The sequence below is a fragment of the Bufo gargarizans genome, chromosome 4, assembly GCF_014858855.1.
Source record: "Bufo gargarizans isolate SCDJY-AF-19 chromosome 4, ASM1485885v1, whole genome shotgun sequence".
Classification (NCBI taxonomy): domain Eukaryota; kingdom Metazoa; phylum Chordata; class Amphibia; order Anura; family Bufonidae; genus Bufo; species Bufo gargarizans.
In genome coordinates, this window is record NC_058083.1 from 6838082 (window position 1) to 6858736 (window position 20655).

Here is a 20655-nt window from a genome sequence, read left to right on the forward strand (position 1 = left end):
CTAGGCACCAGCAGGGCACATTTTTGAGAGTTTCCCTTTAAGACGCATAAAAATGGCCCCTAGTTAAAATACATATTTTTTGTGGGAATTTTTGCCAATGATCCCCCTCTGGTATGTCACTGCCCGTGTTGTGGGGCTATTTGCGCACTCATAGTTTGTATTTGTTGGCTGCAAAAATATGACCTGATAGTTTTTAAGGTTCGCCTGCTATTAAAGTCAATGGGCGCGATGCGAACGCGCAGTTCGCGTACATTTGATCGCGCACAGGCGTTCGCGTATCGTCCTGGCCGATGTTCATCCATCACTATATATATATATATATATATATGGATGAAACATGGACAGCACTCCAGGTAAAAAATGGTGGTGTTTTATCCATCCACATGGGTGAATAAAACACCACCATTTTTTACCTGGAGTGCTGTCCGTGTTTCATCCTTATTTCGACGGGGTAAGCTGCTACATCCCTGGACTTAGCACCCTTTCTGTGTTTTCTCTGGTGCCGCCATCATTTTTCTTTTTATATATATATATATATATATATATATATATATATATATTTTATCAAGAGAATAATAAAAGCTACATTTTAATAGGCCAGTTTCCTATATAGCAGTCAGTGATACTGTTGGTTTGGACTTTTGGCCGAGAAGATAATTGTAATGTCAGTGATACTCTCCATACAATATATGTAACCAGCAAAAAAGTCCAGTTTTCCCCACTATGTACACATCCGTCTCTGGATTACGTAGCTTTATATGTTGCAGTTGCATTCTTTAGATTTAGGAGCTATTACCTCTATGGGACCAAATCTACATAAGATAGATGTTGTCTCTTCCTATTGCCGTCAGTCACCTCCTCTGTTTAACTACTGCAATGTATCATGTGAACCAGTGACATTAGATTACGATCTGTCTCTGTCTTATCCCTATTGGCAATTCCACCTTAAAGACGACCTGTCACCTCTCCTGACATAGCTGTTTTTGTAACTACTTAAATTTCCCACGTATTAACAATTCCAGAGCATCTATTCTTATGACTCTATAATGTGCTATTCCTTTATTGAATATGAATTGCCAGCAGTTTGCAAAGAAGGTCCAGATGGGTGTTACCACTTTAGGGGATTGTCCCTGCACAGTCTGACACTAACCAATCAGTGCTGCCAGTGCCAGACTGTGCATGACCCCCCCCCCCCCCAACTGTTAAGAGCTAGCTTGACCTCTACTGCAAACTGCACTTTATTCACAAATTTATATTGAAGGAATAATAGAGGAATGGCACAACAGAGCGTCATAAGAATGAATACTCCAAAATTGTTATTTCATGTGAAATGCAAGTAGTTACTAAAACAGACATGTTCGAGGAGGTTATCTTTAAATCCATGTCCATGAGCTGAGCAGGTAACATGGTGGATCGTGCCTTTTATCACATTGGCAAGTCAGCTCCTGGGCAAATAAAGCTGCCAGTACACATTAGCCTATAGTTGTGATGGCTATCCTCTGGCACTCCAGCTGTGGTAAAACTACAACTCCCAAGATGCACACTTGCTTGGCTTATTTCAGAACTCCAGAAATGAATGGAGCAGACTGGGAGTCGTAGTTTGACCACAGCTGGAGTCCCGGAGGTTAGCCATTACTGGCCTGTAGACAGTGTTCTTTGACTTCAGATTTAGGGTTAAGGGTTGAGGTTGATCAAGCATGCTGGAAAAATGTCTGGCAAATAGCTTGTCTACTTCTTCCCATTGAAATAAACATGCATGCTCATGGAAGGTTGCAGGAAGTACCTGTTGGCCAAACAAGTATCCATTGCTGGTATCACATTGTCTTTAAATTATCGATGTATCAGTAAGTACAACAGCACAGAAGTCCTTAATTTCCTTGCTGCCGCTTCAGGTGTCTGCACCCAATCATGATGTACGCTGCACCAACATGGTGGACAACATTGGTCGTGGCTTTCTGTCTAGAGACCTCCAATTACTACTAGAGATTTAAAGTCTTCATAGTCACTCAGTGGTAAACTTAATACCAAGCCACCCCATCCGTCACCTACATGGCATGACCTTGCTATATGGAAGGTCCACCACTTAACAACCACCATGAAAAAATAGTAAAAATTTAAATCTTTAAGAAGATCCTATTATCAATGATTGTATGGCTAGTTCTGATGACCAGAGCTTTGTCTCCTAGCGGGCATAATTATAAGGTGTAAGCAGGGAACCAGTGCACACATGAGACATGACCTGCAAATTAATCCAAAAATACATTATAAAAATGAAATTAAAATGATAAATTAAAGGAACTTAATTTTTTCGCAGGTGAAATTAAAGCAATTTTGAAGACCATCTGATAACCTGAGGGAGAACATCCAAAAGTCAATAGGACATCTGTGTCTTACTGTTCTTCAAATATTATAGGATTCTTTTTTTTCTTTGACATTTTAATTAATAGCCTTGGGATGTTCTTTGGTGAGGCCAGTTTTCTTTAATTCTGATGACACAATCTGAAGAACATAACACAATTACAGGAAACGAGAAGTGTGTTACTCTGGTTATAGATTGTCAATATCTCCAGCGCTCTTGCTTGGTTTTTCTAAATCCCTCTATAAACATGTCCTACAATGTATGAAAGAACATCTAAAATAGATATAAAGAGATTTGCTACGGGTTCCAGCATCTGATGTCAAGAACAAAGAGTTTCAAGGTTTAGTGGCCTTCCAGCAGTCAGACACGGAGGACTTATGTATATGTACCATTATTCCTGGAGGATGCTACTACAATATTATAATATTAATTTATCCTATAAATCCATAGATTGCCAAATCAAGATTATCTGTTGTTAGTTGCCATACCCTGATGAATGGAACCAACAAAAACGTGACTGACTGCCAAGTATTAAAACCACACAGGATCTTTAAAAAAAAACACTGCTTTGTATTAAAGGGTTGGTTCCATTTAGAAAATCCATTCTGAAATACCAAATACTCCATAAGTGAATTTTGAGTAAATTGGGGCTTCTAATTTTAAAAGACCATCTCTAATTGTGCAAGAGCAGGTTTTCTATTCCTGGGCAAGTATTTAATTTAATAACAACTATGTAACACTTCATGTATCCTGTGGAGGCGCTGAAGTGAAATTTGAAACTTGAGTTCTGCAACAGTTTACACCTGATCATCAATGGTCCCTTGAGATGGATTATCCAAGTCCCTTTAAGATACTGCTGTCTGTGCAAGTATTGGTTAATATCTGAATAGGGCTTGATCTGAGCTTTGCTTCCAGGAAACAGTAGTTTTTACACTAACCAGTGTGCAATCATGTGTTGTAGGGTAAACTTCTAAATTATAGGAGTTAAGATAGATTATTAACTGTGTGTATGCCAACAAACCTTCCAACTGGCTGCAAAAGAAAGTGGCGTAAATCTGAGTGCAGCTCTGAAGTATTATGAATCTATTTCGGTGGACACCAGGTCAAAATTGATAATATGGTCCTGTAAAAATAGGGCTCTTGAAGGCGAATAAAAGACTGGACTAGAGGAAATAGTACAGTGGATAACTTTTTGCTGTGGTCACTTTAAGTTATTTCCTTACTAAAGATATGACCTGTGTTTGCAACGATAACAGCAGAGGTAATAAAACATGAAGGGAGTGATTTTTTTAATTTTATATTTTTATGTATTTTGTTGTTCCATACATCTAGATTAGAGTAGAAAATGACTCAACTTTCAGATAACCTTAATACTATTTCATTACGCAGACAATGTGTCTCCCTGGTTACAGACTACAAACAAACCCTCTGTAGTCTGATCCTGCTTCTGTTCCCTAATTTCTTGCCATTTTTTTTCTCTGCAGGCATGACTGACATGTAAAGCAGGATGGCAAACAATAAAACGTTCTTCACCCATGAGGGCTTAATCCCGGTATACAACAGGGAAGAAGACCTGTTTGAATCTAAGCTTTCAAAAGAAGCTGATATTATTGCTGGGTTATACCTGCTGATCATTGGTAAGTCAAGTATGCTATTGTGCCATGTTCTTGCTTTATTCACTATGCAAACTCTTCAGTACAACATAGATTCAGGAATTTGGAAGTTAATGTTTGTACTACAGACACACTTGCTTGGAGTTAACTTTTTATTGCATTTCATTGCATCAAGTTAAGCTAAAGTATCACCAAGCATTTATGTGCAATTCCAAGCCTAGCCACACTGTGTGCTGTTGAGCAGAAGCATGTCCATGCGCAATGCTCTTTTTGCGATGGGCTTTCATGTTGGTGTATTACAAGTATAGGAAGTCCATGAAGAATTTCATTCTTGTAGGCCATTATGGATATTGAAAATCTAAAAGATTGGTTTAGAAATCACATACATGCTTTACCATTCTTCCAAGCAACTTCTCCAGTACAGCTGAGACCTCTTACACTTCCCGCATTGGACATTGCCTTTTTGTTAGATGGATCTCCTGAAAATTAGCTGCTCCTGGTCCATGAGATGTAATCTGTAGGGCGATCTGGCAGCAAGTTTCCAGCTTCCCTGCATTGCCACTACAGGGGAAAAGGGGTACTGCAATTTTTTTTCTATTGAAATCAATGGTCTGTCCATAATACACAGCCACCTAGAATGAGAAACACTCTTTATAATCAGTAATGACTAATCACAATTCTCATATCTAGTCTTCTTGTCACGTAGGAAAATTTTATAGGAGTGGCTGTTGGACCCGCTCATTATATTCACAACACTTTTTCCCTTACTGGGCTAATTCCACAGCCCCAGAAGAGCAAACCACTGGAGCCGACAATGCACTTCAACCATCACCCCAAAGGCGGCGATTGTTCCTCACAAGCAGTAAGGTATTGTCTAGAAGTCGGAAAGGTTGCCCGATGGTTAGGGCATGGTATATATAAAGCTGATCAGATGCCTAAGACCAGACATACAGTTAATGGAGCTTTTGCTGGGATTTACTTCACAAGCATAAATCTATGGCGACTGTCCATAAACTTCAAGCTGACTTGGACACTCTTGAGTTTTTGGGCATCCACTTGGCAAATGAGGCTCAATGTCAAATATGATGCACTAAATGCAGCAGTATTTGTTTGCAAAAAGACGACATTTATGCTGGAAACCCTCCGGATCCCCATTGGATCCTATTATAGTCAACGGAGATACGGTGGTGCCTGGCGATGTCCGGCTAAGCCGGATACAGTAATTCCAGTAGTCAGTTCTTCTGCCTTAACAGAGATGTGAATGTAGCCTAGGTCCACTGCTTATTGCCATGGGTGAGGAAAGGGTTTCCACTAGAATAATTACATGTTGAGGATGTGCTCTCTTTAGTTTTGTCGTTAAGTAAACTTTTATTTGTATAGTCTATTCACAGAGTATTATGTTCTCGCAATAGAAACATTAGCCATATGGAATTGCCTCTAGCTTGTAGCATTATTACTTTCTGCTGATGTCCTTTTTAGCTTCATAATAGGAAGGTAAGTGACAGGTAATTGCTATGATTAACACACCATATTTTCTTCTAAACCCCCCCCAATTCTGCCCCAATTTCCAACTCTAACAACGCTGGATGTTCGCAAGACCTTAGAACTGGACTTCACCGACAGCAGTCATTAGCGATGAGCAAAGTTTTAAAAAAATAGATTTTTTTTCTGCTTTGCAAGAAATTCGACTTGTTACAAATTACTTCGCAAAGAATCGAATTTCATTGTATGGAGCGGGCGCAATGACAGGGAAGGGTCGCCCCCCATTTAACCCCTCAGATGCCACTTTTAATGCTGATCGTGGTATCTGAGAGTCACATTCAGCCTATCAGGGGGTTAAAAAAAATACATATTCACCTCATCCACTTGATCGCGGAGAGGCTGTCACAGCCATCTTGATTGAAGAAAAAGTGCCAATTCTATTGTGCGCTGACTTGTGACGTCATTGCCTCATCACACTAGGCGGGCGCGGCTCCGTCAACAGTGACATTGTCATTTCAGGAAAAATGGATTCGTTGCCATGAAGCGCCAAGAAATTTGGATTTCTGGCGAATCAAATCTTTCCTTCGCTCAATACTAGTAGCCACCTTTCCCAAGTACTAACAGTGTCTCCCCGCACTCAGATACCCCCAGGACTTACAGTACGGCTGAACTACACAACAGTCAGACGAACAACAAATATGAAGTAAGGTATCAATACTGGCAGACAACAATATACTGAAATGAACTCCAACCCAAGGGCCACAGGCGGTAGAAGCGGGATGTAATGACATTCAGTTTGCAAACAGATGAAAGACAGTGGACGGAAATAAAGATGTCATGAAATGATCTTGCTCTGCAAACAACCCAGCAACGCAGTCAAAGCAAATCAGAAACCAACCTCAAACTTCGCTGCAGACAACAACAACAAAAGGGACAACAAATGCCAAGATACACTGATAAATCCCAACCTAGGTTGTGACAAGACCTAGGTAGTGAATCTGGGAAGAAATGCACAGAGCATACACTATCCCCAGCAACCACAAGAAAAAAGCCTGCAAATAAAAAGGCTAAGCAATCAACAACTCCACCCAAAATTAACTAGGTCAGCCTAGGAGATAATGTAACCCAGATTCAAAAGGCACAATTCGGCTCTTTGTGGGCAAAGCTATGAGTGCTCTGACTTTGTACTAATTTGTACTACTTTACAATTGCATGTATTTAGGTGAAAGCTACACAGCCACTTTGGTCTCCTTACTACATGGACATCTATTGACTGTGGCATATGACACAACCGGGATACGGCAGTCACCCAAAATCCAAAGTTGTGCATGACTTTGCAGTCAAAAAACGCAGTGTAAGGCCTCATGCACAAGGCCGTTGTTTTGGTCCGCATCCGAGCCGCAGTTTTGGCGGCTCGGGTGCTGACCCAGTCACTTCAATTGGGCCGCAAAAGATGCGAACAGCACTCTGTATGCTATCCGCATCCGTTGCTCCGTTCCGTGGCTCCCGGAAAAAAAAAAATAACATGTCTTATTCTTGTCCGCCCTTTTCGGACAAGAATAGGCAGTTATATTAAAGGCTGTCCGTGCCATTCCGCAAATTGCAGAACATACACGGACCGCACAACGCACAACGGTCGTGTGAATGTAGCCTAAGTCATGTGTGGCTGTGTTTTGATTTAGCAGTTTTTTCGCAACTCTAAAGTAGTCACACTAAAGCTGTGCAAATTATGCAGAATTTTTGGTTGAGGAGTCTTGATGTCTCGTTACCAAAGCCTTCGTCAGTGATAATTATTCTCATGTGTATTTAGGTACATGCTTATGCTTTGTCTAACTGGAGCCCTTCTCTAGATTTCAGTATAGAGTTCCAAGGTCACTTGTTGCCCCCCTGAAGGAAATATCTAGAGATGAAGCAAAGTATTTGAAAATTCAATTCGGCTGCTTCGCCAAATTTTACAAAAAAAATTTGCTTTGCCCTGAAGTGCATTTCTTTGTAAGCAGTGGGTACAATGACAGGGAGCGGTGATTGCTCCTCTCCCCGTCATTATACCCCTCAGATACCTTGTTCATACATGATCGCGGCATCTGTTGTAAATAACAGTGTAAAATGAAAATCCAACTTACCCGATCCATTTGTTCGCAACGGGCCGGCCGCTGACATCTTGCTTGAAGATCTGGCACGGAAACATCACCGCATGTGGGATTTCATGCAATATTTTCAAGCAAGATAGCAGCGGTCGGCCCGTTGTGGGCAAATGGATCTGGTAAGTATGATTCTTTTTGTTTTTGACACTATTTCAGGTTAAATTGATTTGCTACCACGAAAAGTGAAGAAATTTGGCGTCGCAGCGAATCGAATTTATCCGGAAACCACTGAACAAAAAAATTAACTTTGGATATGGTCTTTCCCTACTGCTGTACTTATGTGGTTATGACACGGGTCTAGTCTATATATGTCTTCAGTAATTATTTCAGGAACCAGATGTTTTTTTTTCCTCTTTCAGGCGTCCTATCTACGCTTGGGAACGGATATGTATTATTTATGGCTTGTAGGAGAAAGAAGAAGCTCAGACCAGCGGAAATCATGACCATAAACTTAGCCATCTCTGACCTGGGAATTTCAGGTAATCACTGTTTAACGATTGGTTGAAAAGCATCGGCCAGCAGGAGCAACCCTATTGAATCAAGCAAACTGCCTGGTATGGTTGGTCCTGCTGATTCAGATGATACCAAGGATCAGGTTGTAATAGCTTGGAGCACCTCAGCTGCTCTGCTTTTCACCTTTGCCTTTCCCCCTTCTCCTTCATTGACGGGGCCCGGCATTATTGCTGTTCTCTTGCTTGCCCCTGTAATTGCACACATGTCCTGTTAAATCGCCAGTCAGTGCATGCGCAGTACATCCCTGTCAGCTCACTGTTATCGTGCCTGGCCCTGTGATGCCACGCATGCACCGTGAATCTTCAATCAGCGCATGCGCAGCACATCTCTCGGCTTTCCCTGATGCTGAGATTCTGACTGTCATACGTCAGTTGAAGATTAACGGCACATGCGCGGGATTACACGGCCAGGGAAGAGGACAGTGAGAATGTCTGACCCTGGCTTTGAGTCTATGGCCTGTAGACTTCTTTTGGTCCCGTATTATAGCTTCGTACAACTTAAAGGCTGCACTGTGCCATAATATGGTATACGCACAAGCCTTTGCAGAGACACGATTTTTCTTTGCTAGGGAGATGCAATTCAAGTGCCAATTAGTGCTGGGATTTCCTGCTGGGAGAGGGGGGAAGAGAGCTAATTCACTCTTTTGGATTTAAATAACCAAGATGTTCACGTGACTCCTACATAGTTACTATATTGTACATTTTTATAGAAAATCCAAGCCATTTAACAGGATGATCTTGAGAGCCACCACCCAGCTAAATGACATTGTCCTCCTAACTTGAATTCATTATTTCAGCGCTGGTCACGTGCAGTAAGTCAGTATGAAGCCGGAGATCACAGCATTGTCAGAAGGTCTGTGACTTCTATTGATCCAATATTCACCTCCCATCACCCGAGCACAGCGGCTCATGCGACCAGCGTGTTGTCTCCGAGGAACACAAGCTAATTTGTCAGTTTATTAAGCAATTTGTCTAGTAATTAAGAGAATGGAATGAGATAGTCAAAGCTCTGAGAGGAACGGAGAACATATCTAATCTCAGAGCAATTATCTGCCTCTGTCAGCCCCGTTTAAGGGGATGCCGCTTTAGAGAATTCCTATTGGTAAGCAAGATCCCCTGATAATATGACAATCACGGATTTTCCTGCTGTTGAGACTGCTAGCTGTCATGTCATCTATAAAAGGCAGGGGAACCTGCCAGCGAGTGTTCAATTCCCCTGCAGTGCCACCACAAGGGAAATGAAATATTACATCATTTTCATTGAAATCAATGAGGTGTGTGCGTAAAGAATGGACATGTCAGGTCCTCCAAGCCAGGAGATAACATTTTCTTGAGGTCCATTGTAAATTGTCATTTTAAAACAGACAGGCCCATTAGTTGTGTGGTGAATGTGAAATATGTTTGTGCATCCCCTGGCTTGGTGATAATGGCATATTTGGATGGGAATTAGATTCAGTGCTACCAAACATACAGGAATATACAGCACTACATACCTATTATATGCAGTGATGTGTCCTCTGATGTAGATGTTCTCTTTCCTTATCTTCTCCTTTGGGAGCAGACCACCATGATGACCTCTTTCAGCCACATGACCTTTCAGCTACATGATCTGCCCCTCTGCTGGTGCCTCAACAGTGTTTTCCTGTAGCTACCCCAATAATGTGCCCTTGTGCTGCCCTATGCCTCCAAATACTTTAGTGCATAAATAACAGTACCATATAGATAGTCCCCCACATACTTATAGTGCTACCAAAAGTCCCAGCAATTATAATTCTCTCTAGTGCCCTCATAACTAATAGTGCCCCCTAGAGTGATAATGCTCCCTGAGAGTGCCCTAATTATTAGTAATGCCCTCCATATTGTGCCTAATAATAATAGTAATGCCTCTCATAGTAACACCAGTAGTAATAATGCCCCAAAGAGCCCCCAGTAGTAATAAGGCCATCCAAAGTGCTATCAGTAGTAATAATGCCCCCTATAGTGCCCCAGTACTGAAAATGCCCCCTATAGTGCCCCAGTACTGATAATGCCCCCTTATAGTGCCCCCTGTAGTTGTAATTCCCTAGTAGTTATAACATCCCTTTGTAATTCCCCAATAGTTATAACATCCTCAGGTAGTGTCCCCAGTAGTAATATGGCCCTCTATAGTGCCCCAGTAGTTATAGTATCCCCCTTTAGTGCCCCCAGTAGTTATAATGCCCCAGTACTTATAATGTCCTCCTATGGTGCCCCCAGTAGTAATATGGCCCCTCTATAGTGCCTTAGTACTTATAATGTCCCCTTGTAGTGGCCCAGTAGTTAGAATGCCCCAGTACTTACAATGTCCCCCTGTAGTGCCCCCAGTAGTAATAATGCCACTCTATAGCTCCCCAGTAGTTATAGTGTCCCCAACTAGTGGCCCCAGTAGTTATAATCAGTGTTCCCTCTAAGCCTTGGCAGCTGCTGAGCGGGGTCAGCTCAGAGCTGGGCACAGCGCCATCGAAGGTGGGCGATAGGAAAACCTAGGATAATTGTCACATCAAAGAGCATACAGTGTAACCCCTGTGCCATCCCGTACAATACGGTGTAACCCCTGCACCATGCTATGTAATATACAGTATAATTCCTGCACCATGCTATACAGAATACATTATAATCCCTGCACCATGCCGTACAATATATAGTATAGTTAATACACCATGCTGTGTAATATATATTATAATCCATACACCATAGTGTACAGTATACAGTATAATCCCTTCCCCATGCCGTATGATATACAGTATAGTTCATATACCAGTGGGCTTATGCCTTTTGATCAAAACGTACCCTAATGCCTCTTGTACAGCATGTAGTATGGGGGGCTGTACACTTTAATATTGCACTGAGAAGCGAGTTTAATTAGCTCTAAGCATAGCATTGTGTATGTGCGATCCAGTTCTGTTTCTCCCCTTGGTATGCACCATGCTGTACAATATGCATTATAATCCATACACCATGCTGTATAATATACGGTATAACACCTACACTGTGGGGTTATTGTGTATATTGTACGGCATAGTGTATGGATTATACTGTATATTGTACAGCATGGTGCATACCAAGGGGAGAAACAGAACTGGATCGCACATCCACAATGCTATGCTTAGAGCTAATTAAACTCGCTTCTCAGTGCAATATTAAAGTGTACAGCCCCCCATACTACATGCTGTACAAGAGGCATTAGGGTACGTTTTGATCAAAAGGCATAAGCCCAGTGGTATATGAACTATACTGTATATCATACGGCATGGGGCAGGGATTATACTGTACACTATGGTGTATGGATTATACTGTATATTGTACAGCATGGTACAGGGCTTATAATGTATACTGTAGTCATCTATAGTGCTATTCATTTTAGCACGGTAATGTATAGCTCCATCACGCTGTTGTTCTTGGCAAGATTAAATTACATGGTAGATGGGAATGCTACAGGTGATGGCACTGTATATGGGGTGCTATAGGCGATGGCACTGTAGATGAGGGTCCTTTAGGTGAGGGCATCATAGCGGAGGGCAGCACCAGGAACCAAAAGGATGAAACAAGTGTAACCTGCTGTAAATGTAACGCAGCCACAGCTGTGGACATGTTCGAGTGTATCAGCTAAACCAAATAACAAGAGTCTGTAAGAAGAAAAGCTAAGAAGTGTGAGGGGTTAATGTCTGACAACCCTGTGTGATCTGGGGTATCCCATGGTATTATATTGCTGCAGTATGTGGGGTCCCAGACTCCCAGGGGGCCCCTGGACCCCGAGCCTCAGATGGATACATTTCTGCGCAGTCTATTATGCCCTTGTGAAAACCCATGAGTTCAAATAATGTCTTTGCTGAGCTTTTACCAATGGGTTACCCTGACAGTAAAACCACTCTAGCCTCTAAGATGACGCCGCTGACGTTACCTCGCCTGGCTGCTGCGTGCTCAGTCCAGTCCTCCTCTCTCCTCTTCCGGTCAGAAAAAGGAGGAGCCGCAGCAGTAGAGCGGTAATATGTGTAGGCGGCGCCACGCTGAGCCTCAGTCACAGGTCGTATTGAAAACGTCATCTTGAGTGTGGGCATTAGTGTGGGCATTAGTGTAGGCATTTTGCCGGCGGCAGGGTGAGCGGGTGCTGAGCGGACATGAGCGGAGGCACAATAGTTGCTGCGCGGTCGCGCACCCGCGCAGCTTAGAGGGAACACTGGTTATAATTCCCCCTGTATTCACCCAGTACTTATGTCCTCTTGTAGTGTCCCCAGTAGTTATACTGCCTGTGTTAGGGTGGCCAGAGGTTTTAGGCAGAACAGTCCGGTTTTCAGACTCCCTGTCCTCCATCAGGCGCAGGGCCTGGACGGACACAGGGATGTTCTTTTGAACAGCTCACTCTTAGACAGCAGCCCTGTGCTGTCTGAACGTGAGCTGCAGGGAGAAAGTCACCCTCCCTCCCATCCCTGCAGCTGACATGAAGTTGATTTTACCTCAATTTTTCAAATCCCCGTCGGCTGCGGAGTGGGAGAGGGCATGGCCTAACCGGATTGGGCGTGGCTTAGCAGAGCCAGGGGCGGGGGTTTTACAGTCCGTCTTTTCGTGGTGGCCTGAGTGGCCACCCTAGCTTCTGTGTATTGCCTCAAAGTGACATAGGAAAATATACTCACCTGAGTTGCCTGCCTCCTGGTACCAGCGGTCGCTATGAAGTAGTTGTGACTTCTGTGTCCTGGCGTGATGACATCATTGTGACCACCTGAGACCCAGCGCAGTCTAAATTTACTTCCATGGGTGGTAAAATTAGTGTCATTCTGGCTTCTGATGGAGCCTAGCTGATTTGTTTAAGGCAGCAACAGCAAAGAATATTAAAAAAACACTCACTGTGCTATTTCAGCATTACGTGGAGGTATCGAAGTAACACTGCATTACCAACCGATACCACATATGGATGCATGATCTCTTACACAGGCATTGGCCTATGCAGTCTATTCCTTAAATAGTCTAACGTGTCTTACTCAATTTATTATGGCCAGAGATAGTTTAATCCTCTCCTCCAGTCATTTATAATAACATTGCAATCCTTCCATCTGGATTTTACATATTAAATACAGCAAGAAGTCAATCAGAATGGTTTATTGCAACCACAGATATTTTTGAGGCCTCTCCAGTGACTTTAGATCTCCTTGTGAACTTAATATATTGGTCAGCCCGGCGACTGGGTGTGCCCTGGGACGCGGCTCTCTCTGTCAGACATGCGGCTCGACTTCAGGCAGGGATATGACACACGTTGTATGGGCACCAAGAGGTGTTTTCTCAGCGGGACAGAGCCGGTTTTAGGTAGTGCTCATGTTTACATCTTCCCTAAATGCCGGTGATCACCGAGTGATACTCAAGGTGAGTCCCTTTATATGTGAGACACTAAGGTGGATATATGTGTGGTACGGTTAAGGCGGGCATTAAACTCCTAAACTAACTATATGGGGATGAGGCAGCAAAATATGTAAGAGTTTTCTTTTCCACTGCGAAAGAAGACTGCTGGACCCCCAAACTTGTTTCATGAAATGCTTGCGATCAAAGATTGCAGTAGGCCCGCTACGTACGGTTAATGTGAGTATCGGATGAATGGTGATATGGCTGTCAATCCTGTCAATTTCTTGCCCATGATCGGGGGAGAGAGCGCGGGGCACATGCTCGCTCCCCGGAGGCCGCCCGGGCTGCGGGCCCCTTACCTTTTTTTTCCCCTGTATAGACAACAACATGTCAAGTGGGATGTTTTGTGTGTTTGTTTTGCCGTATTAGGCTGTGGATGACGGACGTATCCCGCATTTCCCCCAGCAAGTGAGATCTCCATTTGTATTCTTGATGTCTCCATAAGCATGGATACTTGTATGAAATTGTTCTTAATCATGTTGCAAATTACAAATTTCACGGACTGTAGGATTTTATAATATTATAATTGTAATATGGATATGAATTTTTGTATTATAAACTAATAAAATATATTTAAAAAAAAAATATATAATATATTGGTCAGTTCTAGTAATTATTACAAAGGATTATATTAGAGTGCTATAGTGAATAACTAACCAGTACAATATTGCCATCTAGTGAAGAATAGAGGAATTACATACCTATAACCTCATTTTTGTTCTCACTGTAGCTAATGAAGAATGGATGTGTGTAGATGAGGGAATTGCTGAGCTGAGCTTTCTATACATTTTAATTGTGACATTGATACGGAGTCACTTATATTACACTAGTGACACATTTGCCAACATTTGCAGCCGGGAACTCTGCAGTGCATCTACGTATATAAATGAGACACCCACACAATCACATGGTCCTATCTACCTAGTGCCCTAATATTTAAAATTAGTTCAAGTCAGGAAGATGGGATGGGCATGGACACCACTGGACCCTAGTTATTTAATCCCTTCACCTCCCTAGACCAGCAGGTGGAGTTAAATCCATAACCACCACCATGAGTGTTCCTAACAACCCCTTTATCACCATAGACCATATTTTATGTACCAAATAATCCCTTCACCAATCTACACCTCTAGAGATATATATACACACACACACACACAGTATTTTCCATTTTACTGCCATAGACCACTAGGCATGTACCAATTAATCACTTTGCCAAACCAGACATCTAGAAATGGAATTAATCATACTAGGGATGTCTTCACCACAGTAGAACACTAGGAATTTACATGCAGTATTTTTCTCTTCACCCCCTATAGACCACCGGGGAGGTACTCTACCTATTAACTTCTTCACCACTCTAGACCATGAGGAGTGTGCATATTTTCCATTTCACAACTATAGATCGCCAAGGATGTACATATCTTCCTCTTTACCACTATAGACAATCAGGGATGTACTGTACCTATAAACTTCTCGACCACCTTAGACCTTATAGATAGGGATGAGCGAACTCGAACTGTATAGTTCGGGTTCGTACCGAATTTTGGGGTGTCCGTGACACGGACCCGAACCCGGACATTTTCGTAAAAGTCCGGGTTCGGGTTCGGTGTTCGTCGCTTTCTTCGCGCTTTTGTGACGCTTTCTTGGCGCTTTTTGAAAGGCTGCAAAGCAGCCAATCAACAAGCGTCATACTACTTGCCCCAAGAGGCCATCACAGCCATGCCTACTATTGGCATGGCTGTGATTGGCCAGAGCACCATGTGACCCAGCCTCTATTTAAGCTGGAGTCACATAGCGCCGCCCGTCACTCTGCTCTGATTAGCGTAGGGAGAGGTTGCGGCTGCGACAGTAGGGCGAGATTAGGCAGATTAACTCCTCCAAAGGACTTGATTAACTGATCGATCTGCAGCTGTGGATCATTGAGCTGCTGATCCTCAATTGCTCACTGTTTTTAGGCTGCACAGACCGTTTGTCAGTCACATTTTTCTGGGGTGATCGGCGGCCATTTTGTGTCTTGTGGTGCGCCAGCACAAGCTGCGACCAAGTGCATTTAACCCTCAATGGTGTGGTTGTTTTTTGGCTAAAGCCTACATCAGGGTGAAGCTGTCACACCAAGTGCATTTAACCAGCAATAGTCTGTTCATTTTTTGGCCATATACAAAATCAGGGGCAAGCTGCGCCTGTCACCAAGTGCATTTAACCCTCAATGGTGTGGTTGTTTTTTGGCTAAAGCCTACATCAGGGTGAAGCTGTCACACCAAGTGCATTTAACCAGCAATAGTCTGTTCATTTTTTGGCCATATACTAAATCAGGGGCAAGCTGCGCCTGTCACCAAGTGCATTTAACCCTCAATGGTGTGGTTGTTTTTTGGCTAAAGCCTACATCAGGGTGAAGCTGTCACACCAAGTGCATTTAACCAGCAATAGTCTGTTTATTTTTTGGCCATATCCCAGTCTAATTCTGTCACTAAATCCATACCGGTCACCCAGCGCCTAAATACTAGGCCTCAAATTTATATCCAGCTAAATCTGTCCCTAGTGCTGTAGCTGGGCGAGTTATTTAGTGTCCGTTCAAGCACATTTCTTGTTCTGGGTTGAAATACAATTCCCAATTTAGCAATTTCATAATTTAGTGGTTTCTGCTATATCAGAGCTATTTGAAATCTATCCCTAAAAGGGTATATAATATTCAAGGTGCACATTGGGTCATTCAGAATAACTTCACACACACCCGCTACTGTGTATTTCCAAGTCTAATTCTGTCACTAAACCCATACCTGTCACGCAGCGCCTAAATACTAGGCCTCAAATTTATATCCAGCTAAATCTGTCCCTAGTGCTGTAGCTGGGCGAGTTATTTAGTGTCCGTTCAAGCACATTTCTTGTTCTGGGTTGAAATACAATTCCCAATTTAGCAATTTCATAATTTAGTGGTTTCTGCTATATCAGAGCTATTTGAAATCTATCCCTAAAAGGGTATATAATATTCAAGGTGCACATTGGGTCATTCAGAATAACTTCACACACACCCGCTACTGTGTATTTCCAAGTCTAATTCTGGCACTAAACCCATACCTGTCACCCAGCGCCTAAATACTAGGCCTCAAATTTATATCCCGCTAAATCTGTCCTTAGTGCTGTAGCTGGGCGAGTTATTTAGTGTCCGTTCAAGCACATTTCTTGTTCTGGGTTGAAATACAATTCCCAATTTAGCAATTTCATAATTTAGTGGTTTCTGCTATATCAGAGCTATTTGAAATCTATCCCTAAAAGGGTATATAATATTCAAGGTGCACATTGGGTCATTCAGAATAACTTCACACACACCCGCTACTGTGTATTTCCAAGTCTAATTCTGGCACTAAACCCATACCTGTCACCCAGCGCCTAAATACTAGGCCTCAAATTTATATCCCGCTAAATCTGTCCTTAGTGCTGTAGCTGGGCGAGTTATTTAGTGTCCGTTCAAGCACATTTCTTGTTCTGGGTTGAAATACAATTCCCAATTTAGCAATTTCATAATTTAGTGGTTTCTGCTATATCAGAGCTATTTGAAATCTATCCCTAAAAGGGTATATAATATTCAAGGTGCACATTGGGTCATTCAGAATAACTTCACACACACCCGCTACTGTGTATTTCCAAGTCTAATTCTGGCACTAAACCCATACCTGTCACCCAGCGCCTAAATACTAGGCCTCAAATTTATATCCCGCTAAATCTGTCCTTAGTGCTGTAGCTGGGCGAGTTATTTAGTGTCCGTTCAAGCACATTTCTTGTTCTGGGTTGAAATACAATTCCCAATTTAGCAATTTCATAATTTAGTGGTTTCTGCTATATCAGAGCTATTTGAAATCTATCCCTAAAAGGGTATATAATATTCAAGGTGCACATTGGGTCATTCAGAATAACTTCACACACACCCGCTACTGTGTATTTCCAAGTCTAATTCTGGCACTAAACCCATACCTGTCACCCAGCGCCTAAATACTAGGCCTCAAATTTATATCCCGCTAAATCTGTCCTTAGTGCTGTAGCTGGGCGAGTTATTTAGTGTCCGTTCAAGCACATTTCTTGTTCTGGGTTGAAATACAATTCCCAATTTAGCAATTTCATAATTTAGTGGTTTCTGCTATATCAGAGCTATTTGAAATCTATCCCTAAAAGGGTATATAATATTCAAGGTGCACATTGGGTCATTCAGAATAACTTCACACACACCCGCTACTGTGTATTTCCAAGTCTAATTCTGGCACTAAACCCATACCTGTCACCCAGCGCCTAAATACTAGGCCTCAAATTTATATCCCGCTAAATCTGTCCTTAGTGCTGTAGCTGGGCGAGTTATTTAGTGTCCGTTCAAGCACATTTCTTGTTCTGGGTTGAAATACAATTCCCAATTTAGCAATTTCATAATTTAGTGGTTTCTGCTATATCAGAGCTATTTGAAATCTATCCCTAAAAGGGTATATAATATTCAAGGTGCACATTGGGTCATTCAGAATAACTTCACACACACCCGCTACTGTGTATTTCCAAGTCTAATTCTGGCACTAAACCCATACCTGTCACCCAGCGCCTAAATACTAGGCCTCAAATTTATATCCCGCTAAATCTGTCCTTAGTGCTGTAGCTGGGCGAGTTATTTAGTGTCCGTTCAAGCACATTTCTTGTTCTGGGTTGAAATACAATTCCCAATTTAGCAATTTCATAATTTAGTGGTTTCTGCTATATCAGAGCTATTTGAAATCTATCCCTAAAAGGGTATATAATATTCAAGGTGCACATTGGGTCATTCAGAATAACTTCACACACACCCGCTACTGTGTATTTCCAAGTCTAATTCTGGCACTAAACCCATACCTGTCACCCAGCGCCTAAATACTAGGTCTCAAATTTATATCCCGCTAAATCTGTCCTTAGTGCTGTAGCTGGGCGAGTTATTTAGTGTCCGTTCAAGCACATTTCTTGTTCTGGGTTGAAATACAATTCCCAATTTAGCAATTTCATAATTTAGTGGTTTCTGCTATATCAGAGCTATTTGAAATCTATCCCTAAAAGGGTATATAATATTCAAGGTGCACATTGGGTCATTCAGAATAACTTCACACACACCCGCTACTGTGTATTTCCAAGTCTAATTCTGGCACTAAACCCATACCTGTCACCCAGCGCCTAAATACTAGGCCTCAAATTTATATCCCGCTAAATCTGTCCTTAGTGCTGTAGCTGGGCGAGTTATTTAGTGTCCGTTCAAGCACATTTCTTGTTCTGGGTTGAAATACAATTCCCAATTTAGCAATTTCATAATTTAGTGGTTTCTGCTATATCAGAGCTATTTGAAATCTATCCCTAAAAGGGTATATAATATTCAAGGTGCACATAGGGTCATTCAGAATAACTTCACACACACGCTTCTGTGCATTTCCAAGTCTAATTCTGTCACTAAATCCATACCGGTCACCCAGCGCCTAAATACTAGGCCTCAAATTTATATCCAGCTAAATCTGTCCCTAGTGCTGTAGCTGGGCGAGTTATTTAGTGTCCGTTCAAGCACATTTCTTGTTCTGGGTTGAAATACAATTCCCAATTTAGCAATTTCATAATTTAGTGGTTTCTGCTATATCAGAGCTATTTGAAATCTATCCCTAAAAGGGTATATAATATTCAAGGTGCACATTGGGTCATTCAGAATAACTTCACACACACCCGCTACTGTGTATTTCCAAGTCTAATTCTGGCACTAAACCCATACCTGTCACCCAGCGCCTAAATACTAGGCCTCAAATTTATATCCCGCTAAATCTGTCCTTAGTGCTGTAGCTGGGCGAGTTATTTAGTGTCCGTTCAAGCACATTTCTTGTTCTGGGTTGAAATACAATTCCCAATTTAGCAATTTCATAATTTAGTGGTTTCTGCTATATCAGAGCTATTTGAAATCTATCCCTAAAAGGGTATATAATATTCAAGGTGCACATTGGGTCATTCAGAATAACTTCACACACACCCGCTACTGTGTATTTCCAAGTCTAATTCTGGCACTAAACCCATACCTGTCACCCAGCGCCTAAATACTAGGTCTCAAATTTATATCCCGCTAAATCTGTCCTTAGTGCTGTAGCTGGGCGAGTTATTTAGTGTCCGTTCAAGCACATTTCTTGTTCTGGGTTGAAATACAATTCCCAATTTAGCAATTTCATAATTTAGTGGTTTCTGCTATATCAGAGCTATTTGAAATCTATCCCTAAAAGGGTATATAATATTCAAGGTGCACATTGGGTCATTCAGAATAACTTCACACACACCCGCTACTGTGTATTTCCAAGTCTAATTCTGGCACTAAACCCATACCTGTCACCCAGCGCCTAAATACTAGGCCTCAAATTTATATCCCGCTAAATCTGTCCTTAGTGCTGTAGCTGGGCGAGTTATTTAGTGTCCGTTCAAGCACATTTCTTGTTCTGGGTTGAAATACAATTCCCAATTTAGCAATTTCATAATTTAGTGGTTTCTGCTATATCAGAGCTATTTGAAATCTATCCCTAAAAGGGTATATAATATTCAAGGTGCACATAGGGTCATTCAGAATAACTTCACACACACGCTTCTGTGCATTTCCAAGTCTAATTCTGTCACTAAATCCATACCGGTCACCCAGCGCCTAAATACTAGGCCTCAAATTTATATCCAGCTAAATCTGTCCCTAGTGCTGTAGCTGGGCGAGTTATTTAGTGTCCGTTCAAGCACATTTCTTGTTCTGGGTTGAAATACAATTCCCAATTTAGCAATTTCATAATTTAGTCGTTTCTGCTATATCAGAGCTATTTGAAATCTATCCCTAAAAGGGTAGATCATATTGAAGGTGCACATAGGGTCATTCAGAATAACTTCACACACACGCTTCTGTGCATTTCCAAGTCTAATTCTGTCACTAAATCCATACCGGTCACCCAGCGCCTAAATACTAGGCCTCAAATTTATATCCCGCTGAATTTGAATACAATACATTGGGCCAAATAATATATTTGTTGTTGTGGTGAACCATAACAATGAGAAAAACATCTAGTAAGGGACGCGGACGTGGACATGGTCGTGGTGGTGTTAGTGGACCCTCTGGTGCTGGGAGAGGACGT

At 42.0% G+C, this 20655-nt stretch overlaps 1 protein-coding gene across 1 annotated transcript in view; it reads left to right on the forward strand.

Annotated features, from left to right (window-relative positions):
- The first annotated feature begins 3866 nt into the window (after positions 1-3866).
- Positions 3867-20655, forward strand: part of OPN5 (opsin 5) — a 76988-nt gene continuing 60199 nt past the window's right edge. Inside the window, exons 1-2 of the mRNA XM_044292016.1 lie at positions 3867-3996; positions 7958-8077. Coding sequence (XP_044147951.1) covers positions 3867-3996; positions 7958-8077 — 250 coding nt within the window. The remainder of the gene's footprint in view (positions 3997-7957; positions 8078-20655) is intronic.